This window comes from Callorhinchus milii, unplaced genomic scaffold (genome assembly GCF_018977255.1).
Source record: "Callorhinchus milii isolate IMCB2004 unplaced genomic scaffold, IMCB_Cmil_1.0 Scaffold13, whole genome shotgun sequence".
NCBI classification, from domain to species: domain Eukaryota; kingdom Metazoa; phylum Chordata; class Chondrichthyes; order Chimaeriformes; family Callorhinchidae; genus Callorhinchus; species Callorhinchus milii.
The window spans coordinates 13,646,229-13,671,957 of record NW_024704754.1 but is presented as its reverse complement, the minus strand read 5'-3'; the positions used below and the strand labels follow the sequence as shown (position 1 = coordinate 13,671,957).

Here is a 25,729-nt window from a genome sequence, read left to right as displayed (position 1 = left end):
ATCTTTATTTGAAGGACTTACTGTGAAATGGAGTGACTGTGTATTTCATTTTCTAATCTCTTCCCAGAAGATACTTCCATGATCTTGAGGATCCCAGCAGCAAGGATTACATTTAAATAATGGGAAGGTGACTTCCATGTATGTTAATATATTGTTATGGAACTTGTTTCAATTTCTAGTTCCTGACATATTTGCTCTCTACCTATTAAAAAGGATATAAATAAATACATTCATCACTGGTGTCATTTACTACTGGCCTCTAGTAACTCAGTCTCTGCCTCAGTTTCTTCCCAAACCACCAATTTAAAAATATTTATAGTTGCAGGGGCACAGAGATCAGGTATGCAGATCAGCACAGGTATAAGTTGTTACACAAAGACTGTGATGGAAGCATTAACTGAGGCAGTTCTGGGGACAGAACAGAAAATTAACATGTGTCACAGTGAAAACATCACTGGTCTGCTGCTCGTTCCTCACTCCCTTTATTCCCGCATTGGTGATTCAATACTCAGTCACTACATCTCAATTGCTCGTAATCTCTTCCAAAATCCCTCTGGTAAATATTGAAACCTGTCTAATGTGTAATACATGCTGCATTGAAATGGTTGTTGGTTGTTGGAGAACTCAGTTAAATAGAAGGGAATTAGTTGGATGTGAAATGTAGTCATCCTTTATGTGGGTTGCTGGGCTACAAGTGTCTGCAAAGCATCACCCAATATTCCTATCCATGCCAATATTTTCCCCTCCACAATCAAGGTTATTATTGAAGCAGATTGTAATCCTCTCACTGTTGCCGGGAACAACTAATTCAGCACAGGATCAGGTATTAGCATTGCTGTTCTCTATGGCTTGTGATCACAGTATATTTACTCACTGATCCATCCATCGCAAGCCTTTCAAAGAGGGGAATCGCATATTAACATGAGTTTTACTGAATACGATAGAACAGATGGAAAGCATTTTCATTTAATTAGTTTACGATTTAACTTTAATCTCTTTTGGAGCTTTTTCTATCAATATGTTGAATATTTGTTTAAACATTAAGTGTTGGTGGCATAATAAAGGGAATGGATTTGGAGAAGCTGCTGGGCCTGTTACTATGAGGGAGATGAATTAGCCAACAAACACTGAAGGCACTGATTCCTTTGGTAGTAAATACTCCTATCTCCTGATAATCTAGTCTGTCACATTGCCAGCATCGGAAACTATCAGACTCTACAAGACTCTCATATAGTTTCTCTACCTTGATTTTTAGGTGTAGGAATGCTGAGACCCACCATTAAGCACTTTATTTGTGAAAAATATCAAGATAATATCTTTTAGATCCTTTGCGTCTGTCCATTTGACTGTGTGTTGGATGTCTGCTATAGGCTGAGCGCATGAATGAAAATGTTAATAAATAAACACATGGCAACACATTAGCCCAAGGCGAGTTCTTCTCAAATGCAACTGAATGTTGCATTATTCATACAAAATATCTTCAAACAAGGAGTCCAATATGAAGGACTGGTTCTCTTCCCTTTCTATGTCAGTGGGAAAGAGTAACCCAGCAGTGGAACTGATATTGGTTCTTTGGGCTAAGTACAGGACATGAAAGCAGAATAATATATTAACAGTCTTTTAAATATTTACCACCTCACAAATCCATTTCATCACAGAAAGCATCCCTCCATTGTCAGTGGTTCATTTGCTACAAAGTACAGAGAGAACTCTGATTTGTGAGTGCAGCTTCTGATTAGGATATCACAGCAATTCCTAGAGTGACTGAATTTCTACTTTAGAGGAAGCTGTAAGTTTATAAAGGGGACATCTGTCCACTGTGGCCACATAACAGGAGTAACAGCTGATGATCAATGAGAATTATTTCCTATAAATGAGTCACTGGTGAATCACAGAACATGATGATTCTGGATACCTCCAAACCGCTCAGAGCCAATGAATTGCACCTAGATTAACCACTAAAATTAGAGGAATTAGATCTTTAACATCCACCTGAATGCAATAGACAAGACCTCAGTTTAACAACTCATTTGAGGGGCACAGTAGCTTCGACAATGCAACTCCCCCAGCAGTGCACTGGTGTGACAGCCAGACAATAAGCTGAAAGTTCCTACATGCGAATTGAACCCACAAACTCTGTTTCAGAGCTGAGAGTGCTCTCAACTGAGCAAGGCTGACACATAATGCTACGATCTCGTTGATCACCACTGGCAATTCCGCGAACCAGAAGTGGAATGCATTACTTAGCTATAGACATTGAGTACCACGTCTGGGGAGGTCGAGGCAGGACAAATCTACGTCTAACACATCTGAGTAATTCCTGATTGCTACTTTATGATTCCAATATTGATTTCACAATTGTGGCATATCATTGAATTCTACTCCTTGTTGTAGCTGCATGAGAAACATGTTCTGGGTATCAAATAGCTCTTACACGTTTTCCAAAAGTAATTTGAAAACCATAAGCAGACATTCTACAGGGCATTAGAAATCTTCAGTGTGTTTGTAAAAGTACACGGAACCCAGTGTTAAAGAGAAAGACGTGTTCAAGAACTGCTTGTAATCCACTGAAACTTGTTATTGGGAAGATTTGTTGTCATATCTGGCTTGCTTATCTGAGGTGCAAACATGTGAACATTTTTGTTCTTTGCTTGTGTGGATGCTGATTGATTTCAACAAGGTTGGAGATAAGCTGGAAATGCTTTGAACCGCATAAATCACAATGTTTTGCGGGCGAATGCTTGTGTTACAATACTGATACAATGCAATTTACGCACAGTTTAAGAATGGTGAGTGGCTATCCTGAAATGATTCCTTGGTAATTGAGTGTCTGAACAGAATTGATTTGCTTCAAATGTCCTTGTTTCAAGGCTTCTGCATATATTCACTTTCTAATGTTACTGTCAAAGCCAGCGTTTCCAGACTCTGAACACTGGTGAGTTGTGGGGAAATATTTTTATTAACTACTTTTTTTGGGGTACAAATGGGAGAAGGAGTGGCATTGTCAGCAATCTGAACGAGCAGATATGTTTCCAATGGACACTTCTTGCCCGGTGTCAACCCTGGCCAGCTGTTTACTTCCCCAAAGTTGTGCGAGAGGCGAAATAGGACGTGAGATCAGAAACATATAAATCGACTGATGAAACAGACTTTGGGTCCAGCAATTTGGTGGCCTGCTAAGCAATCGCCCCCAAAGGGCCTTACATGGAACCTGAGAGAGGGTTGAGCCTGCGTGTTTCAAACAGCAACTTGCATCTATATAAAGCCCTGTAGGATAACGTTTCAGAGTGCTTCACAAAGGCAAGGTCAATGCCGATCAAGGGACAAGGAGGGGAAGGAGAACAGACCATTAAAGTAGTTAAAGAGATAGCTGGGATTTGGGGTGGGGGGGGAGAAGGAGGGAGGTTAGAAGGTTAGAGGTATAGTGCAACTGAAGTTTCAGGCACTGACGGTGACATAGAAGGGGCGAGCAGAAGAATGGGGTAGGAGAAAATTACAGAGATAGGGAGGTGATAACGGATACTGAGCATAGAAACTACTTCAAATTTTACCCCGATAATCAAATATTAAGAAGTCCAATATTGAACTACAAGCTCATAGTCGAGGCTGACACTCCCCTGCAGTGCTGGGGGAAACGCGGTATTGTTTGAGATGATATTCTTCCAATGAGGTGGTAAATCGTGGTCTCATCAGCGTGTTTAGGTGCACGTTAACGATCCCATTGCGAGCACTCGCCTCACAAGTGAGAAACCTCTGTTCGACTCCCGGAAGGGCGAAATGTTGGGCAAGTTCCCTTACTTTACACACCTCTGTTTACCTAGCAGTAAGTAATAACCTGGTTGTTAGTCAATTGGCAAATCGTTTTTCCTGGGGTTAGAAATTCCTTCAGAAAAAATAAATAATAATAGATTGGTCACATCAATCCACGACTGTTTGTTGGACACTGTTGTGCGCATTTGGCTTTCCCACAAAATATAGAGTCAATTCACTTTACAGTATATTCTGTGAAGCGCTTTGAGACGTCTCAAAGACATTGCAAGATAAGGCGCTATATCAAATGCAAGGATTATTATTTATTATTGTTGCACTATTCAAAATGAGAAAAGATTTCCCATGCTCTCTTTCCTTTGGCAAGCATCTGGGAGAAATGTCTGCAAGGAATCGGAGGCCGAGAGCAGTGTAAGGAGTACAAGGAAGATAAGTCCTACGAACGTTTTGGGGCATTCCTTAATATAGCGGTGGCCAACCTGTGGCCCGTGGGCCGGAAGTGGCCCACAGGGCCATTAAAAAGTGCGCCCCACACCCATCCCAGCAGGACAAATTGTTGGGCAGGTTTCCTTACTTTACCCGTCTCTGTTTTACTTGCCCAACATTTCGCCCTGCCAGGAACATTTGCAGGAGTTTAGATAAGTCCGTGTTCAATCAATAGTGTGTCTATGGCATAAATGAAGAGATATTCAATCTACAAAAGTTATTTTGTTTGCCGACCATAAAGATTGGCCACCAGTGCCTTAATGCATTTCTAATGCCAATTAACATAAGGAATGGGTTAGGAAACTACCACATGATTTCCCCCATAGATATAAAGCAAATTATTTTACAGTGATCTTGTACTTCAGTCATGCACCACCCTCCATTGCAGTGTTGAGCCTTTGAAATCTATACTCTAGATACATCATTCATGTCCCAATTCAGTCATTATGGTTTAAATTAAGTAATAAGTTTCCACGGTATTTGTCAACATCTACATACTTATTCCCTACACCTGAGAGAGAAACCAGCAACTCTGCAAACCAGCAAATAATTCCTGATGAAAACGATTGAAAGGTCAGGCTGGCAGGATTAATGACGACATCCATCACAGGTGAGTTTTATTAGCAGAAATCTAGATTCATATTCCAGCAAAATTGTTCATTTACAGAAAACATAGAAACCCTGAGTCGCAGTAAAAAAGGCCACAGAAATAAGCTTGTCTGTAATAGATGCTGCTAAAGGATAGTATGATATCTTCTTCCTGCTTCTCTCGCTTATGGAATCCTTTTAAAATAATTTATGGATTCAGCCTGAATAGTGGTTTGAGGAAAAGAATTCTATATTCTAACCACTGCAACCATTACACTCAACAATTCTGCTATTTCTCGTTTTGCGTTCTCCATATGCGCAGAGCGTATTATGTCATAGTTAGGAACACCCAGTATTTCTTTTGTTAAGGGAAGGTTGATTCTGACTAATTTGATTGAATTGTCTGAGGGAGAATTCAAGAGTAATGGATAGAGTTACAGAAACAAAGAAATAGGAGTACCTTCAGGTCCTCGACCCTGTTCCGCCATTGGCTGGTCATGGCTGGTCATGGCTGATCTGTACCTTAAGTCTAATTACCTGCCTTTGCCCCATATACATTTGGACTTTCAAAAAGCATTTGAAAAGGTTCCATATAAGAGATTTGTGGCCAAAATTAATTCGCATGGGATTGATGGGAAAGGAGAAAAACAGGAAAGTAGGGCAGGCCATCTGGCAATGACTATGAATTAAAAGGTGCTTTTCACATTCTCAAAGTGTAGTTCGTGGGGTAGTCCAGGGATTAGGATTAGGACTTCTTGTTTCTACTTGTATTAATGATGTGGATGTAGGAGTGAATGATATCCAAATTCACGGCTAATGTGACATTAGGAAGTGCTGCTAATATTGAAAAAAGTACGACAACAATAAGAACTTTCTTTCATTTAGTGCCCTTCACGCATGGAAGCTGAGATGTATTGTGTTAAAAGTGAATTTAGGTAGAGAGGTCATTGAAGGGGTAACCTAATTCAAAAGAAAGGATATCATGATGAATCTACATAATTAGGTGCCAAGTTATAGTAATAATGATAATAATAATCCTTGCATTTGATATACCGCTTTTCACATCTTCTAGATGTCTCAAAGCCCTTCGCAGAATATTCTGTAAAGTAAATTCACTGTATATTTGTAGGTGAAACCCAGCAGCCAATTGCGTACAGCAGTGTCGCACAAACAGTCGTGGATTGAAGTGACTAATTTATTATTGTTTTTTTTCTTGAGGGATTATTATAAGGCGGCTGGAGTAAGGAAACTTGCCCAAGGTTTTGCCCTGCTGGGAATCGAACCCAGGTCTCTCGCTTGCAAGGCAAGTAAGTGCTCTAACCACTGAGCTACAGGACTCCACAGAAGTTATAGAAAGGATATTAGAGCTATGGGGAGGGTATTGCGGAAATTCACAAGGATGATACCAGAGATGAAGTCACATAATTATGAGGTGAGGTTGGAGAGTTTGAAGCAAACAAGGCTGAAGATACCATTTACTCAACTCCCTCAACTCCACAGACATCGTTCATCATTTGGTTATGATGGTACATTGTCAGAAGCTGTTAAATCTGAAATCAAAGCCTGATACCAGGCCCTTACCCGGAGAAAAGGTGGGAAGCCCTGTCCGTAATAACCAACGGCAAAGTAATCTGGGTTGAGCCGCAGGATCTTCATGATGTTTTCATAGAACTTAGCCTGTTGTTTCTGCAAATAAAACCAAACGTCAGTCAAGTAATAACTTGCATTTTTACAGCACATCAAACATCCTAAGGATTTTGGAGACATGATTGTAGAGTGGATCAAATGCTTTGTAGGCGAATGTGATAGTCAATTGAACACATCAAGGTCCCCAAACCAATCATGATTTACCAATGTATCTGAAGGACTGATATCCAGGCCACTGTGAGATACAGGGATCATTAGTCAAATAGAAAAGAAATCTAAAATGCTTGTATCAAACAGCGTGGATAATAATAATTCTGACATGTGATGTAGTGCTTTATCACATCGTCGAAATGTCTCAAAGCGCTTCAGGATATACTGTAAACTGCGGGAACTGTATTTTGTAAGTGAACGTGACAGCCAATTTTATACACAGCAGTGTCCCACAAACAGCCATGGAGTAAGTGACTAATTTTATCGGGGGATTGTTGGCTAGAATAACAATGATAAGAATAAGAATAATAAGATACTGGAAATAAACTCACTTATTTTTTCAAATAGTGCCATGGGATTCTTTAACATCCAGATATGCCCCTAACATAACGTCTTAACCAAAGGATAGCATCTCCGACAATACAGAACTCCCCAGCACTGCATTAGAATTTGAGTATAGACTATATGCTTCCTAAGGCCCGATGTCTGGTTGTACCCACAACTTTTTGACTCAGAGGCTAGAGTACTTCCAATCTAAGTGCTTTGAGACGTCCTCCTGACATGAAGGGCACTATGTAAATGTAACGTCCAACTATATTCAGCCAAACTATTGCAATAATTCACCAGGAAAATGAGTTGTATCTTGCCACAGAATGAACATATTGTTCATCCAAAATATTTGGTAAATTTCTCCCCGAAACCTCTTTTGTTATAAACAATCTGTAACTGAAGGGAGCTCACCAGGTTTTGACTGAGCAGCTCGTAGTCAAAGATTTCCTTTTCAAATTGCTCAGCCAGCTCCTTGCACAGGTTCAAGGCTTCCTCCCACATCTAAAGGAGAGAAATAGTACGTTAGCTTCCAGTCACCCACCTGTGCCGACAGCAGACTCTCTCGTGCAAGGGATGAGCCCTCCCATAGACTTGCTACCAGATGAACACTCTAGTGGCAGCAGCAGCCCCTCCTGCGCTAAGGATAAACCTTCCCATGCCGTTAGTGGATGTTTCTGTGCCACCATTGGCGGCCTGGCCTTCAGTCTCCCTGTCCCCACCCTCTGGAACTCCATCCCACATTCCCTCCGCCTAGTCTCCTTCCTTGCCTCCTTTACCGTCTCAAGACCCTCCTCTTCAACCGTGCTTTTAGCCACCCTCCTACCCCTACCCTCCACCCCTCCTGATCCTGACCACCAGCTTGGGTGCGAATCCCTGACTTTTCAGCATCTTGGGAGATTTTCCTGCCATGAAAGACGACGTACAAATGTAATTTGTTCTTGCTGTTGCCAGTGGCAGACCCACTTGTGCCAGTATCAAACCCTCCTAAACCAATGTCAGATTTTCCACCAGCCGTTTACTTACCTTGCCCTTGTCAAAGTAATCGATGATGGTTTCATACAAACGTCCCTTCAGCTGTCGCTGGGTCTGAGAGCTTTGGGAGTCTCTGGGCATGAGGTGAGACGCACACTGTTCATCGGACCACTGCACAGACAAATAAGAACATTCTCAGGCTGTGCCCATGAACCACACAAGAGGTCGCTGTTCAATATTTAACACTTTCACACACGCACACACACATACCCACCACCTCTACCAATACCATTCTTGGATATCTTTACAGGTTTGCACACCATTGAGAAATGAGAAAGGAATTTGAATTAAGTGTGGAAACCACTGTATTATCAGCATGAATCAAGAGATTCAGATGAAGAAGGCCCATTAGATCTAATCTTCCAGAAAACCCACTAAAACTGTCTTTCTTTATAGCATCACAGTGTTATTTAAACAAGTCCAGCTTCCTGGCCTCTATCACTCTTCCTGTAACCTGTCAGATGTCAAGGCCTGGGTGAGCTTTGTTGTTCTGTACATGGACAACTGGAAGCCACCCTGCCACCACTTCTTGTTTTTGGCTCTGACTTCTTCAATCTTCCCAGCAAAGCTCTCCAATTTACTGAACTAGTGCGTAACCTTGGCAATCAGTTCCATTCTCAGCTCCCTTTCCTCCCTCAGATCCTCCCCTGACCAAGACCACTTTCTGTATTTTGTCACATGACCCACCTCCATCGCAATCTGACACCCAGCACTGACAAAACCTTCATTCACGCCTTTGTCATCTCCAGATTGAATTTTTAAATGGTAGAATGGAAATCTCTGACTAGGATGTGGCTGCTCAGTCACAACCTCAGCCGACCTTCACCGTCCACAATCTGCAGTTATTTCAACACTGCTGCCCACATCCTTATCCCCACAAATTGTCATGTGCTCAGTACCCCTATCCTCATTAGGCTGGTCCACTGGCTCCTTGTCTCCCAGCAGATCAACTTCAAGATCTTCGCCCTCAACTAAAACTCCCCCCATGCTTTCACTCCTCCCAACATCTGCGAGCTTCTCCTATTCCTCACTCTTCTACTCTGGTCAGCAAACTAGAATCTGCAGTAAATCCCCTGTCCTCTTTGCCCTGCCATCAGCAGCCAAGCCTTCAGTCACCAAACCCCATCGTCTGGAATTCCCTCCCTCTATCACTCTATTTTGTCCCCTCTCTAGAGCTACCTAAAACCTCCCTCTTCGACTGTGCCTACAGTCTCCTTCCTCCGCACTCTGAGATGCTGCCCCGCACTATATAATTGCAAGTTGTTGTCTCCTTCCTTCTCTCCATCCTTCTTATTGGTGTCTGCGATCATGTCTGGCGGTCCTATATAAATTAATTACCATCTCTGTGAAGCATTATGAGTTAGTTGATCCCAGTATTAGAGTGATACATATATTATTCCTAAATTTTGCCATCACGACACTGACCTCAGAAACTTTAATCCCAAATCCCTGCTCTTCCCCTGCACCAGATCAATTCACGACACTGAACCCAGCAAGCAGAGACAGCTCACCTTTTTGAGTCAGGTGGTATCGAATTCAAATACATCTCATGAAAGATCCAATATCATTAAATGTTCTTTTTATTACAATTTGCTGTCAGCATTTACACTATACTTCCCATCCCAATCTTCATTCTGGATAAAATAGTCCCTGAAATCAAGAGCAGTACTGACCTTAAGTAATTTAGCGTGTAGGAGGAGAGTGTAGGCAGCCTCTGTGTAGTTATCACAGTCCAAGTGCAGATCTCGCAGTTTGTACAGATATCTGCGGAGTGGAGCAGAACACAGATTCCCTTGCTATAACTGTAATCATCCCACAATTAGCACTGTGTAATTAGCTGCAGAAAATGTAATCAAATATAAGAATTTAGATGGTTGCAGTGATCACTCTTGTCAAAATAACATTTCTCAAGGGATATAATTATTCATGGGAGAGGTATTAAAAGTCTAATGTTTTGCAACAGGCTGCAAACCATTAATCTCTACATATTGTGTTACCACAGAGGGATCTGCTGAATGCTTCTTTCTTCAATAAATTCAGCCCTATTTGGAGCATCGTGTCCTGCTGTTCTGAAACAGCATCCTAAGCAATGGCAAGGGTACAACAGCAACAACAACAAAATTACATTTATAGAGCACCTTTCACGTCGGGAGGACATCCCAAAGTGCTGAAGAGTCAGGTGTTGGGGCCCGAGCATGGGGTAGGGTTGGTGTAAGGGTGATGGAAGGCAGAGAGGTGGAAGGGAGACCAAAGGCATGATCAAAGAAAAGGGTCTTGAGACCGACCTTGAAGGAGGCAAGGGAGGAAGCGAGGCAAAGGGATCGTGGGATGGAGTTCCAGAGTGTGGGGGCAGAGAGGCTGAAAGCCCGGCCACCGATGGTAGAGCGGGTCGGGCGGGAGACATGGAGCCGAACGGAGGAAGCGGGCAGGTTGGTAGAGAGTCAGCAGGTCAGAGAGGTAGGAGGGTGCAAGGCCGTGGATGGCCTTGAAAGTGAGGACGAGGATCTTAAACTTGATCCTCAACAAATGAAAGTTATGTGAATAAATCTATGGGATTGGGTATCTGAACTATAATGAGAGATTGCAGAAGCTCGGAGAAGAAACAATTGCGGAGCTATAATAATGAAGTCTTTTAATACTTTCTTCAATATGGTCTCAGAGATCCACAACAAGAGATCACCCAGAGTTTGGATGTTGGTCTATCTAAAACAATGTTGTGCTGCATTTGCTTTCTCAATCTTATTTGGCATTTTATATAACTTTCTAAGGTCCCCCTCTGTGACTTTTCAAGACTCAAGACTCTTATTTTACCTAATCATTCCTTATAGCGCTCTGGGACACTACCCTGCCTGAGAGGCGCTATGTAAATGCAAATTGTTGTTATAGATAACCCTCTGGTATGGGGGATCAGCCTTGTTGCTCTCATTAATGTCAACTCTAGCACCTGGGCAGTTCCCTAACATTGAGCATGAAACAGCTTGAGCGTGACTTATGGAGATATAGACTCAACGGACTTTGCAATAAACCCAGGATTGTGTTTCTGTTGTTTATTTCTGCCTCATATTGTTTGGAGATGATGAATCATGAGCCTGAGCACTATTAGGCTCTGCAATACTGATCACTCAATCTACGACTGTTTGTGGGACACTGTGCGCAATTGGCTGTCACGTTTCACTCACAAAATATATAGTCAATATATTCTGTGAAGCGCTTTGAGACATCTCAATGGTGTGATAAGGCGCTATATCAAACACAAGAATTATAATTATTGGCCACTAATAGACCTGCAAGAAAAAAAGTCCGGGTAGAACTCCTGGAAGAAGACGGGAATTTTAATGTTCGTATGTTGGGAATTATTAAAAGAAACTCAAACTAATATAGGAAAAGGAGAAAGTCATTCAATCTGACAAGCCACTTCCACTAGGGTACTAGATCATGGCAGATCTTTTAAACCCATTTCCTGTTTGTGTTTCCAAGTATCTATGTATTTTCTATTCAGACATCCCGAATGATTCTGCCTTGACAGAAAATCTGAAGTTATGTTTTCTGATTTCATGTTAATGTTCCTAGCTAAGGGTTCAGATGTACAGAAAACTGAAGTACAAAACCCATTGTGAAGAGGCATGCGGATTATTGAGGAATGTTTGTTCTGTATGAAACACCGAAGAGTGATTACAAGGCAGGAATCTAATTCAGGGTTCAAATTCCATCACAAACTTTAACAACAAGTCTGAAATAGTTCCTATCTGCCACCTGAGCCCTTAGATTTGATTACAGCCTTGATGTCTTTCTGAGTTGTCATTTATAATGTACATGGCTTCAATTTTTATGTGGGAGTTTAATTCTGCATTTTTTTTCTCTGCGGTTGTGTGGATTGCTCCACCTGGCTGGAATCTACAACGATGCCCTTTTTAATATCCATTTGAATACTCCAGAAAGGGATTTCTGTCGGTCTTTACGAGATCATTATCCCTTTTTCGATCAAAGCTTTAATTTAGATCCTGTGATTCAGGTTAATATAAAATAACTTCCAATGCTGCTTCAAAGAAACATGTTGCTTTTTTCCCTCTTGGTTATCTTAGTCTATATTGTCTCCTTGTCTAAATTTACCGCAAAAAAAATTCAAATGAATTGGCTGCTTATTTCATTGTTTGCAGAATGTTGCTACACAAATCAACTGCTGTATTGCCTCCAAAACAACATTCACTTCATTTCTAATTAATCTTTAAATAGATTTGAGATGTTGGAAGCTGCTGTATAAATGTAAGTGGTTTATTCTGTTGCATATTTTAGTTTGCATGTTTAAAAAGTTATCACATGTAATGATCACACATGGGCCTTAAAATACAGCAATGATGCGTAAGTGTTTGATGCTCTAGAACGCCTTTATATTCAGTGACAAACTGCGAGTAGAGGGTGAGGGAGGGAGAAACAGCATCTCATTGTCCCACTTTAGGAACATGCAATGTCCATCTGTAATCTTCACCCTATAATCAAAATGAAAAGCAATTTTCATCTGCCTTCCCTGAAGCTATGTCACTGAAAGGGTTTTGAACCACTTATGCACTTTTGGATTCATAAATAATTTTTATCGAGAACAGGAAAAGTTCATTGGACCAGTTTCCAACAAAAATCCTTTGGTAAAACGTTTGTTTTAAAGCCCCCAGAGCATTTTGCAGTTATAAATTCACTCCTGATAATGGAGTAGGTTTTTTTATTTCAGAATCACTGTCTGTGCTTAAATCCCTTGAAAAAACATCCAGACTTGGAAGGATGAGAATATCCCTGGATCTGAATTTACCTGAAAAATATTTGGTGAGGAAAAATCTTTACTTTTTGGAACTGTTAGTTCCGAATCTGAGACTTGAATTTCCTTATATTTCAAGGAATTTATCTTCAAGAGCATTGTCTTAAATTTAAGAATGTGCAGGATAAAATTCTTAATTCAGTCTTAATTTGGAAGCGGTAGTTCTGAAAGAGATCCAGAATGTAGATCTTAAAGAGAACCGGCTTCTAAATTAGCACTAAATGCAAATTTCTTATGTTGTTCTCTGAGGATCCCGTCCCATGGTCTTCAGTAGAGCTGCTCTGAGCAGGGAGTGAGGAAACATAGACATGTTCAGCACAGAAGGAGGCCACTGTGTCCGTACACTGTTATTAGCACATTTTATAGTGAACTGCACTTTCCATTACTTTCCCCATTCTTTCCCTATAAGACCTTGCCAAAAGAATGAAAGAGCTGGAAAGTGGGAATCCTCACTATCATGAAAATTTGCTTCAGGGAAAGAATGCAGTTCATGTCCTACTTCTTGTATCCTGGTTCAGTACTTCTTAAAGTATTGGAAGAGCTTCCCCCCCAGATATTCTTGCTGTACTTGTTGTAACTACACAAAGCTAAAGAACAAATAATATCTCTGGTTTGAGGATTATGTGACGGAATGCTGATTTCAGTGACTGCTCATTAACTTGATGGCAGTCTGAATTTTTCTACACTCTACTTAGTGATGTGACAGAAAATAAATATTTTAGTTTTATCATTCAGGATGGGACTGATCAAAGTAGCAGATTTCATCACCAAGTATTCTGTACTCATCCGGATCCTCTGTGCGCTGAGCATATAGCCTCTGGACTTCCTGTGGGTTCAACTTTCTAAAATGCACGGCGGGGTGCTGAGAGAGAGTTTAAGTGAATCGTAATAAAGGTCAACAAGGGGAGAAGAGGAATTGATGAGATGTAACATGTTAATGAGATTATCTGTATTATGTGAATCTAGCCTCTGGTGCTGTGTGCTTACTGTCAGTTTCTCGTGTATTTGCTAAGTTTCTAATTTGCTGTTTTACTGTTTGAACTGTATATGTATTTGTTATTTGTGGTTTAGGATCTGAAGTACAAAGGGCACTGTCTCTTGAGCACTCACTATTACCTTCCCCACAAGCACCCCACTCCCTACTTTCCCCCACGAATACTTTCCTCCTCTTACCCTCCCTTTCTCCACACAGCAATGTGTTAATGTAGTATTGTACAGTACATGAAGTACATGTTGCAGTACATGAAGAATTATAAGAGCCAAATGCTGTTATTCACTTACCTAATGTACATCTCTTCACGGTTAATGTCCTTGTAGAAATTCTAGAGGCAAACATAAAATATTAAAGTTAATTTTTTTATTAATAATTACAGTACATTATATTACATGTGATGACCTGATATCCACATTGTTTTCATATCCAGATTGGGACCAGTTCCAATTAGTGTCAATATAAGGTTGTCCATCGTGTTTAAATTGCGAAGACATGTTGACACGTCAAAGAGGAACAATATAAGAGGATGTGGGAAGAGAAGTGGAATGGGCTAATCCCAGATAGCCAGCGTAAGCAAGGGCACGTTGGGTTGAATGGCTTCATTTGCTGTTATTTATAGCACCACACCAAAACTGAACAACTTGCATTTTTAAAGGATCTTTCATATAGAATTAATGTTTCCAAGCATTTTACAGAATAAGATTGGTTAGAAATGAAGTGAATATTTTTATGCAGACCAGCATACCAGAAAATTAATTATTGGTAAGGCATTCCTTTGAGAAATTACAAAGGGAAATAGAATGATATGTGATGTGATAAGGATTAGGGACATGAGAGAGCAAGCAATGTTCTTCTCTGAACTTGTGTCTTCCTGATTTTGTGTCTGTTTGAATTTGTGCATTCCTGTGTTGAGAATGTATCCTTCAAGTGAACAAAATTCTCTGACTGAATTAAATTCAATCTTTTCCTTTTCGCTCTTGCACTTCATTAAATAGGAATATGTTGAATCCTGTCCAAAACAATCAATTCAACTTGATTACTTTGAGATGTCCAGAAGACGTGAGAAGCGCTACATCAAATGCAAGGATTATTATTATTTATTATTATTATTCATCTCATTACTGTCGCATTTGCCCACATAACTATATTCTATATTAAATACATTTCTTTATTTATTATTTATTTCCAGATCATCGGCCCTTTTTCAATTGAGTAATTAATTTGGGTCCCATCTGCTTTGTGATTCAGATGGAAATTAAAAACTTACCCCCCAGAGAGTGAGCTTTCTCCAACTTATCCTGGTTTATATTCCCTCCTCTTCCAAATTCAAACTAATTGGCTTGTCATATGATTATATTTTGTAGGACTTTGCAAGCAGAAAATTAAGTACTATATTTACTTCCATCATAGCAGGCATGTATTTCCTAATAGTGTCATTCTGTAAAGCACTTTGAGTTTTTTTTAATGGGAAAAGCGCTGCATACATGTTAAATTGTATTTCAGATGAGGGAAAAAATGATGGTGGGTTAGTGTATATTGACTGATTCTGTGCACTGGGGAATCTATTGCATTAGGTGTCAGCTGACTTAATTGGTAGCACTCTCACCATTGAGTTCAAAGGTTTCAGTTCAAGCCCCACATTGGGAGTTTGAGCTCATAGGCTCAGATTCCGTTTCTGTGCTGGGGCATTGTCAGCCATACCGTCCTTCGGATGGGACGTTAAGGGTTAAACTGAGGTCCTGTTTGCCTGTTCAGGTGGACATTGAAGATAGTACGGTACTATTGGAAAACAGAAATCAGTTTGTCCCAGTGTGCTAGCCAACAATCCCCCAGATAAAATTAATAATTTTCTTCATGGTTGTTCACAGGACATTGTTGTGCCCAAACTGGCTGCCGTTTTCGCCTATAAATATTTAGTCAGTACCCTTTTTTGTAAAAGTCTTCTGAAGCTCTGTAAGACATTCAGCGACTAATAAGGTGCTGTATGAAATGCAAAGATTATAATTGGTCATGGCTTTGGCCTCTCCAACAAGGACTGCGTGCTTGAGAAGGTGAAGAGCTGGCAACTCTCAACCAGCTGACCTCTCGCTCACTCTCAGAAGCACTGCCAATTAACCAAACCAAATCCATAATGTATAACCAATGCATAAATAACTTATACAAAGGAAATTTGGGAGAAACTCATTTGGATTAAATGATTAGAAAATAATCAGCTTTTCATCAACAACCTGAGATGCCTTTGTTCTTTCAATCATCAAGGAATATTTCCGAGCTCATGTCACATCATAAATACAGTGGAGCAGGTGTTAGTTGACAGATACATTTGATACTTCATCCCTCCAGAGCAGTGTTGTGAAATCAATTTTCAGGAGTTGAGGCTGTATTAACGCCTTCAGACCCAAGTGTCTAAATACTGTAGCTGTAATCCATGAGAGATACTGCTCAGTGGGTTAGTATATGCTAAACAGAGCTTTCAGATATGTCAACTCAGAAGAAAAAATGAGCATAGGTTCAGGATTGGAAAGGGCAGGTTTAGGATGAACACCAGAAAGTATTTATTTACTCAGAGGGATATCAACAGCTGAAACAGTTTACTGGGAATGGTGAGTGAGGCCAGGACACTGGACATATTTAAGAAACAACAACTTGCATTTATATATCGCCTCTCACACAGGATAGCGTCCCAGAGTGAACTCAATGATCTAATAGGAAGACAGAACATTGGTATTCTGGAAGGATGAGATCATCGTTAGCAACTTGGGAAGTCCTCCGGACGTGAAAGGCACTTTACAAATATAATTTTGTATTGCATTGAATCAGACAAATCCTGCAGTTAGCAGCCGACCTTCTAGAACTCTGCTTTATACACCAATCTCATTCCCACAAAAGCAAAATACTGCAGATTCTGGAAATCTGAAACAAAAACAGAAATCACTGGGAAGACTCAGCAGCTCAGGCAGCATCTACGGAGAAAGGAAAGTGAGTCACCGCTTTGGGTCCACGACCCGAAACGTTAATTCACTTTGCTTTCTCCATAGGTGCTGCCTGACCTGTTGAGCGTTCCCAGTGACTTCTGTTTTTAATCTCATTCCCACCTTCTGTTGAAGCCGAATTGGAACTAAAGGAGCCTTCTGGCACCTTGCAGACTCTTTGAGATGGATTGATCCTTTACCCTCTCATTACAGACGTCGGTCTTGTCCTCTGACCTTTGTTATTAGAAGCTTTGGAATTCATTAATCCAAATATGACCGCTTGGAAATGAGCCAGATGAACTCAAACTTGTCCTTGACAATCAGGTGTCTGCAGGATTCACTATTTATAAATCGGTCGAGGCAGTAGTTGGGCACATGCAGCATGAGTTCAATCTGTAAACTGTCCAGCACCTGGGACATCCTTCTGACATGGAAGGCAATATATAAATGTAAATTTCTATCATATTATATATTGCTACAATTTTTTCCCACAATGGAATAGCTGAAACAATCACTGTCAAGCCTCACATGTGAATAATGGCACATTTCAGTGTCATATCAAAGAGCTCCCAGCGCCAGATGGTGACACTGTCTGTGGAACCAGAGTTCAGTAGAAGGAAGGTGAGTTGAAAGTTATCAAGAAGGGAAAAATTGGCAAAAAATAACTCAGAAAGAAACTGATGATCTGTCAGTTGTTCCACTGGAAAGCTAGTTCATGTCAAACCTATTATCAAATGTTTCTGAGTTGTACAAGCTTTCAGAGATTATTTCATGTAATTCCCAAATTTAATGCAATTATCAAGAAGGTGAAGGTAGATCAGTAAAGGAATGCACTGCAGAAACAATTCCTTTTGGTAAGAAACATCACATGCTGCTCCACCAAAGATTGCAACCAGGGGCTCTGTGATCTTGAATGTGAATTGGCTCCAAATCAAAGGAGCATGGTCCACATAACCAAGTATTTGATACACATTTTTTTGTCTTGAGGAGAGAAGAGTCAGTAAAACTCTACGCTGAAGCAATGGATGTTAAAAAAAAGGTTCAAATGGGAAATGCACAGCATAAAGGATGCCTGATGATAGATAAGCACCTCCGACTTAACACGTTGAACTCAGCTCTCACACAAGATAATAATAATAATAATAATCCTTGCATTTGACACATTTAATCTAGTGGCATTCTGAGAGGTGGCCATTCCCTGCACAAGACCTAACATCCTAAGGTGTTTTTCCAGCTCCTGTCCTGTTTACGGTTTACCCATTCACAAGTTTCTGAACCCCACTGTGTATCACTTACACCCTGTGGTTCTTGTGTTCAAATATGTGCTTGTAAACAGATACAATACTTGTAAATAAACAGGTAAAATGCACAAGTTGGGTTTAAATTTACCAAGTGCTTTCCTTTTTCTCTCTTGAAAGAGCTGCTCTGTGTTGGGGGACAGCTTCACAGGTAACAACCAGGTGTCCTGTAGGTGTATTATTGCAATCCTGTTCTCAAGGATGATCCCAGAACTGAGGGGTTAAACCTATCAGGAGAGGCTGAACAAGGCTTGGACTCTTTTCTCTTGAAAAGTGGAGGGGAAGGGCTGACCTGATAGAGGTCTTTAAAAAGATGAAAGGTTTTGATAGGGTAGACATAGGGAAGATGTTTCCACTTGTGGGTGGAGACCAAAACCAGGGATCATCAATACAAAATAGTCACAAATAGATCAAATAGGGAAGTTAGAAGAGATTTCTTTACACAGAGAGTAGTGGGAATGTGGAACATGCTACCACAAGGAGTTGTTGAGGCAAATAGCATAGATGTATTTAAGGGGAAGCTAAATAGGTACTTGAGGGAGAAAGGAATAGAAGGTTATGCAGATAGGCTTAGTTGAGGAAGGGCAGGAGAGGCTCATGTGGAGTATAAACACCGGCACAGACCAGTTGGGCCGAATGGCCTGTTTCTGTGCTGTATATTCTAATGTATTCTAATGTATTCATCTAACATCCATACACACACTCTCTCCAGCAAGGAGCTGGTCACAGGATAATATGTGAGTGAGCGTGTGAGTGATTTCTGCTCTCCCGCAGTCTCTGAAGCCCCAGTTTCCGATCAGCTAACTGCCTCAGAATGTAACTAATCCTGCGACTATTTAAATGTTATCAAGCTGGCTCTGTTATTGGGTGAGCTGTAAATTAATCTCACGCCATCTTGGAGACTTCTATAGATATTGCCAAGAACTAAACCGGAGGTGGCTATTTTGCCATTTTATTAAAACACAACAAATCCTTTAGTCCCATTTCTGTGCTTTTGTACACATCCCACAAAATATGCAGTCTTGTCCACAAAATATATGGTTAATTCACTTTACAGTATATTCTGTGCAGCGCTTTGAGATATCTTTAAGCTCTCTGAGATGCTTACAGGCGTTATATCAAATAAAAGGATTAATATTATTATTAATAATATTAGCCCTTAACACCTTCAATTCACTTATGGAAGGTGAAAAACAGAATACTGGTTTCATACTGTAACCGCACTCCACCACTAGACTGGTGTCCGGGGAGGTAGCTGGATGTACGTACCAGCAGGTTCACAGTGCAACTCATGCGGTTGCCTCTGCTCTCTTCGCTCATCACAGCCCTGTAGTCCAGCAGTTTCTCCAGCAGGCCCCGGATCAGGCTCACAAAGAACTTCACCTCTTTTGCGATGTGGTGATGTTTTGAGGAGCATTCCAGGAGGCTGAAGGAAAAAGAAAGTGTAAGATTGAAGTCTTAATGAGGGAGAGAGGGGGGAGGGGGAAGGAATGGAGAGTGAGTTAGAGGAAGTATCAGTCTGTCTCAGTTGGTAGCACTCTTGCCTCCTGAGTCAGAAGGTTGTGGCTTCAAGCCTCACATCAGGACTTGGAACTCATATAATCTAAACTGTCACTCCATTACAGGGCTGGGGGTGTGCTACACGCCTTGGATGAGATGTTAAACCAAGGCTCTGTCTGCCTGTTCAGGTGGACTTTAAAGATCCATTGCACTATTTAAAAAGTGAAGGAGTTTATCCCTGTGTCCTGGCCAACAGTCCCTCAAAATAAAAGTTGGTGATTCGCCTCATGTCTGTTTACAGGCCATTGTTGTGTACGAATTGGCCGGCACATTTGCCCACAAAAGACACAGTTACTGCACTTTAAGTATATCCTGTGAAGCGCTTTGGGAAGTACTCCTGACATGAAAGGCACTATACCAAATATAAGGATTATCATTATTATTATGATTATTACTATTAAGTAAAGGATGAATGTGTAGCAATTAATGGATTCTCTCACTGCCCCATTGTTATGCCTATATTTGGATTATTAGCAACCAACCAGTTTGTAACCAATGAAGTCACTGTTTTATTTTAATAAATTGTGTCCACCCCTCCTCCCTCCACCACAGAGGCGCTGTATTTTGTACTTATGCTCAGTTGCTTAGTTTATTAGGATTACATGGATAAAGTCATTTAAATTTCACACTTTCGCATGCTTTTGCATAGATAATGATTGAAATGATATTTTTATTTCCGAGATAAAGGAGGGACGGTTCAGTAAAGTCGCAAAGTAATTCTTTTGACTTGATAAAATGACTGCTTGAAATATTTGTTCTCAGCTCTTCCACAGGAACTTTTTTTCACAGGGAGATGCGAAATTTAAAACTCAAAAGATTTTCCCATATGAATTATTACTTAAGTTCCCGATTTTTAGGGAATTTGGTTTCCTACAGTAACCAGTCTCTAACCCAGCAACCAACATCGGGTTGATTCCGTGTGGACCTTACATTGTCTGGAAGAGTTGCATGTACTGTTCATCTCCTCGTCCACCTTCCACTTCATGATCCAATTTCAGGATTATTTCATCTTCAAACTGTTAAAAGAAAGTTTATGGTGTGTTTAAACTCCACTGTACAAATAGCAGCTACAATGTGTGATCAGACATGCAATCAGCGTCCTTTTGAACAGGGTGCCATTCAAGCATGTCACCCTGTTCTGCTAGTTTATTAGATCATAGACCTATTAATCCCATTTCCCTGCCTTTTCTCCTTGACCTTTAATACAGTTATTTCCCAAGCATTGAACTCGCTTTTAAATATCACAATTGATTCTGCCTCTGTGCCTTTTGTGGCAGTGCATTCCACAATCTCACAACCTTCCTTGTGAAGAAATATTTTTCACTCAATTATTTTAGCTCTTTACTTTTGTGCCCTCGTTTTGGATCCTTCTACAAGAGGAAAAAGTCATCCATCTTCTCTCGATTATCAATTTTCTTCATTATTATCTTGTTATTAGTTTTATTTCTATCTGCCTTATGAATCAGATGGGCATAAAGAGACCTTGGCCGTTTCTATGTCAAAGAAATACAAAATCTTTCCCCTAGGTAACCTGATTTATTCCTCTCCAAATCCAAATTTACTTCCGAATTAAAGTTAACATTGAGATGAGCAGTTTATGGGATTTTAGTGGTACTGAGCAGTTGCCATGTTGATCTTGACTTCATTTCTAATCAATTGAATTTAGTAAAGCAAATACTTTGTCAAGGTCAGTGTTACCTTAAAGGTGCTAAATAAATGCACATTGTTGTTATTATTATTTTTATTTTATAAACGCTCGCAATTACAGAATCCTAACCTGACCGTCTATCATTTTGTGGGCAGTTCTGAGGACTAGACAGTGATTTATCAAAGACTTGCACGCTTAATCACTATTGCTGGGGTACAAAGACTAAGAGTTTCCCTAATGACAGCGTTACATCTTTTGGCAGCTCAGTCATAATTAACAGCTGGAGCCGGTTGCCAGTAATGGGTTGACGTTAGGATTGACATTCTGAAAGGATGAGATCAAAGTACTAAAAGCTTTCTTCATTCAAAGTTCCCCAATATAATTGTAACTTCCCGAACACTTGAATGTCATTGGTGCTCTCTCTTAACACAGCCTCATACAAAAATAATCTGAAATGCATGAAATGAAAGAAAGAGAAAGGGAATGGAGTGATTTTAGTCAAATGTTTATCTGGAAGACCTAAAGCCTCCCAGCTAAAGATATTAAATGCATAATCTGTAAAATTGAATCACCTTCAACTCTTTTGAAAACTCCAGTATTTTATAGCTGCACTTTCTGGATATGTTCCCAGTGCTTCTGCAAACATACTCTTGATACCCTGCCAGCTTTAACTAGGACTCTCATCAAGGTGTCCTTGTATTGATTAGCAGAAAGAGCTTATCTGTACAGAAAGTATGAAGAATGAGAACAAGCATGCTGCAAAGGAACAATGTGCTCTTCCTCGTCATGTGGAGTTTAAAACAGCCTTGACGCTGTGGCCCGGTGGGCGAGAACTTAAATCAAATCCTAGCTGATGCTGCCTGTCTTCACCAAGTTTTTTGTACTTGCATTTGTATTACACTTTATTTACAGCACAATATTTTAAAGTATTCTCTAGTGATTACTGTAATATGTAGCAACTCTTTATGTGTAGCAGTCTTTATGTGCATAGCTGGGTCTCTACAATTCATCTTTCCGCTTTCATCACCTTGCTCTTGGAAACTTCCTTGTAAAATCCCTCCATCTTACGTCTGTCCTTAAACCCCTTTTGAAAACCTACCTGTTCAACCATCCCCAGATCTCAATTGTTCAATCTGTATTTGCCTCTACTGAACACCTTCTCACAATATCTGGAGCAGAGAAACCATTGTGTGTGCATGGAAGATTTATATTTCTCAACCCATTCTTACCCTTATAATAATAATGATCCTTGCATTTAATACATCGCCTCATCATGTCTTCGAGACATCTCAAAGCGCTTCACAGAATATACTGTAAAGTGAATTGACTGTGTACTTTGTGGGAGAAACTCGGCAGCCAATTGCACACAATAGTATCCCACAAACAGTCGTAGATTGAGTGACCAAATTATTACTTTTTTGTAAAGGAATTATTACCACTGGAAAAGCGATACGCCAGTGAGCTCATTGCCCTCAATAATCCGTCATTAGGTTCACCGAGCTGAATATTTATTCCATTATTGTGTGTCTGATACCATTCCCAGCCACACTACTGATGTGTCTGAATCTGCCATGTTTGTGTGATTTACAAGGTGACTTTGTAACAGAGATACTTGGATTGCCATGTTATGCCCCTTGTAATTGAGCTACATTAGACCTTTGATTGACAGTCTATTCATCATGTGTACCTTCTTGAACTTATTGAAGACATTATACTCGCACAGCATCATGTCAAAGAAAATTGGAATGGTGGCTTTCCGTAGTTCATTCTCTGGTATCAAAGTCATTTCCAGGATTGGACCGACCATCCCTGGGATAAAGTGGATCTTGTTCTGGCCTGGAATGCATTGAAAAGCACAAACTCAGACAAACTGAAAATACTGAAGCATATCTCATCAAACAACTATGATTTAACATTAGTTACAGCAACGTTTACTTATTTTTTTGTGGGGGTTTGGGAGTCAGCTGAGTGTCTGACACACGTGGAAACCCATCACCATGCTCAAGAGTATCCAAACCAAGCTGAGATTTTCATGCATCCCACTTACACATGGAAATCCCAGAGATAGATTGTTTGAATGGAATGTGCACTTTCTCCCTGGAGGGACGCATTCTGCTTACATAATTCCGGAAAGTATTAGGCGCAGGTTGGCAAGAGCCAAGGCTTGAGATCCCAGAGTGTGCGTTGGGGTACTGCTGGAGTCTAACCGCATGGCTTGCTGTTGATGTTGCTGTCCACCAAGCTTTCCTGTTGCTTGTCCAGCCAACACCATCCTACCCGTTAAGGCTTTGGCTTGCAGGGTTAACAGGAGCTGAGTAGGATAACTCCCTGCCCCTTGTGACTGATCTGCCCTTCCAGGTTTCTGCCAATGAGCCAGGCTGGTTGTGCTGTCATCAGCAGTGCTCTGGAATCTGTGGACCAACTTGGCTTAGGTACCAAACTACTGAGTCTGCCACAGAGGGCTGGCTCGATTCCGACATTCCATTGCCAGGCATGTCACCTTGGAGCCAGTTCAGCTCCAAGGAGACCCCTAAATCCAGGATTCAACTAACTGTGCCAAGCTAAATGTGGGAAGTCCCTTTATTTCATGAAATGATCGTAATTGACTTACAACAACAACAAATTACACATACCCAATTTATACCACATGTCACGGATGGCGAATCCAATCAGACATCTCATGTCACCATATCTAAGAAAAATGATTTCATTTAGTTCTAAATGAATAAGCATTTCAATATATTTTGCAATAAACTTTTCCCACCATTGTAATCCATCCCTTGCTGCATCACGACTTCTGCACACACCCAATGCACCTCAGGCTACATGCATGTCCCTGACACTCACAACCCTCCTAAGAGTCTGTAGAATGATTTACAGCCCCCCAACAAGAGAGAGAAAGAGAGGGAGAAAGAGAGATTGTATCTCTCAGCAAAACGTCAGTGAATTCCCAGGCACCATGCAAATAGGATACTGGGGGATAACTTGCAAGAATTGCAAATTGATTAGTAAATATCAAACCTTTCAGGTACTGAGTCTCAGGCTGACCCTCTGAAATTCCACTTAAGCTCCTGGCAGACACCAGCAGCCCTGCTCTGGCTACGATCTACCTTTATTTAAGCGGAATTGGACATAGTCATCCAACAGCATTCTAATAGATCAATCTGAAATTTGGTTACCCGCAGGATGCACTATGTATTAAGCAAGTTTCAACCCATTATTAGGACATGGAGTTCTTTTTCAAACTGTTAGCTAAGTTACTCTTTGTATTGCTTGATTTGTCCTCCCTCCCCCTCCCTTTCCCCTTCCCCAAAATAAAAACTTCTGTCACCAGGAAATTCTCTCCAGCAGCTCAGCCAATGGAGGCCACACGAACCTGAATGACTGTGGCTGAGATTCGAATCTATGCCTTCTGATGAGATACACACTCCCTGAGGCCTGACCATCTGATATTTCCAATGACTGCCGTTCCTCACAAACTGTTCAATATTCAACAACTTACTTATTCAGGATCTTGGCGCACTTTGCTTGCGAGAAAAGTTCCAGCTGCAGTGAATCTTGGGTGATGAAGGCCACCGCCAGGTGGAAATAATTATTCCACAGCTGTGCACATAAAAAGACTTATTGAGATTATGCACAATACTTATACTAGGAACACTTTACCACAGGGTAGGGTTAGGAGCTATTATTTGGCCAGTGTGAATCCAGGGGTCAGTTGGGAGAGTGGTGTAAATTATGTTTTATTGATTGTTATTTACACAATGAAGGGCATCTGTCATTCCCTCCACATATACATTTTTACAAAACTCATAATACACACATATTTTAAAATTAATCATGTGATTAAAATGGATGGTTTTTACAATGCTACATTTTTTTCGGTACTTTCTATCAAAAGGTGAACATGCCAATGTTGACTCGGAGCACTAGCTTTGCAATGTACTTATTAAATGAATTTTCTAAGTTCCTATTGACGTCTCTTGATAAGAGATTTGGCACAGCTTGTCCAGAGTTTTTCATGGGTTTTGTTAAACAGCCCTGGCTCAGCAGGGCTATTAAACATTTCACCCATCAATATTAGGCCATTTGGGAGGTAATTTAAGGCACCTTTTCTCAATAATTCCTGGATAGCCTGACATCTCAAATCACTGTCCGTCTCCTGTTTAAATACCTCAGATCACAAGCCTTTGCGATCCACATTCTTGTAAGTCCTTTATCTCATTTTCACATGGAGAACTAACAAAATTTGTTCTCCATGTGAAAATGAGATAAAGGAGTCAGGAGAATGTCATTGAATGTTCCTGGTTCTTTAATCTCCTCAGTCTGGTTTGGATACTGGATAGACTCTGCATGTATCAGACACCCCGCTGACCAAAACAAAACACTCCT

At 40.6% G+C, this 25,729-nt stretch overlaps 1 protein-coding gene across 1 annotated transcript in view; it reads right to left on the bottom strand.

Annotated features, from left to right (window-relative positions):
* Positions 1–25,729, bottom strand: part of LOC103177303 (dedicator of cytokinesis protein 2) — a 222,556-nt gene that overhangs the window by 23,625 nt on the left and 173,202 nt on the right. The window contains exons 31-40 of the mRNA XM_007891417.2: positions 24,843–24,943; positions 23,974–24,032; positions 23,028–23,176; positions 20,623–20,708; positions 19,402–19,558; positions 14,150–14,190; positions 9,735–9,825; positions 8,053–8,172; positions 7,441–7,530; positions 6,424–6,528 (exon numbers count right to left, since the gene is read on the bottom strand). Of these exons, the coding sequence (XP_007889608.1) occupies positions 6,424–6,528; positions 7,441–7,530; positions 8,053–8,172; positions 9,735–9,825; positions 14,150–14,190; positions 19,402–19,558; positions 20,623–20,708; positions 23,028–23,176; positions 23,974–24,032; positions 24,843–24,943 (999 nt within the window). The remainder of the gene's footprint in view (positions 1–6,423; positions 6,529–7,440; positions 7,531–8,052; positions 8,173–9,734; positions 9,826–14,149; positions 14,191–19,401; positions 19,559–20,622; positions 20,709–23,027; positions 23,177–23,973; positions 24,033–24,842; positions 24,944–25,729) is intronic.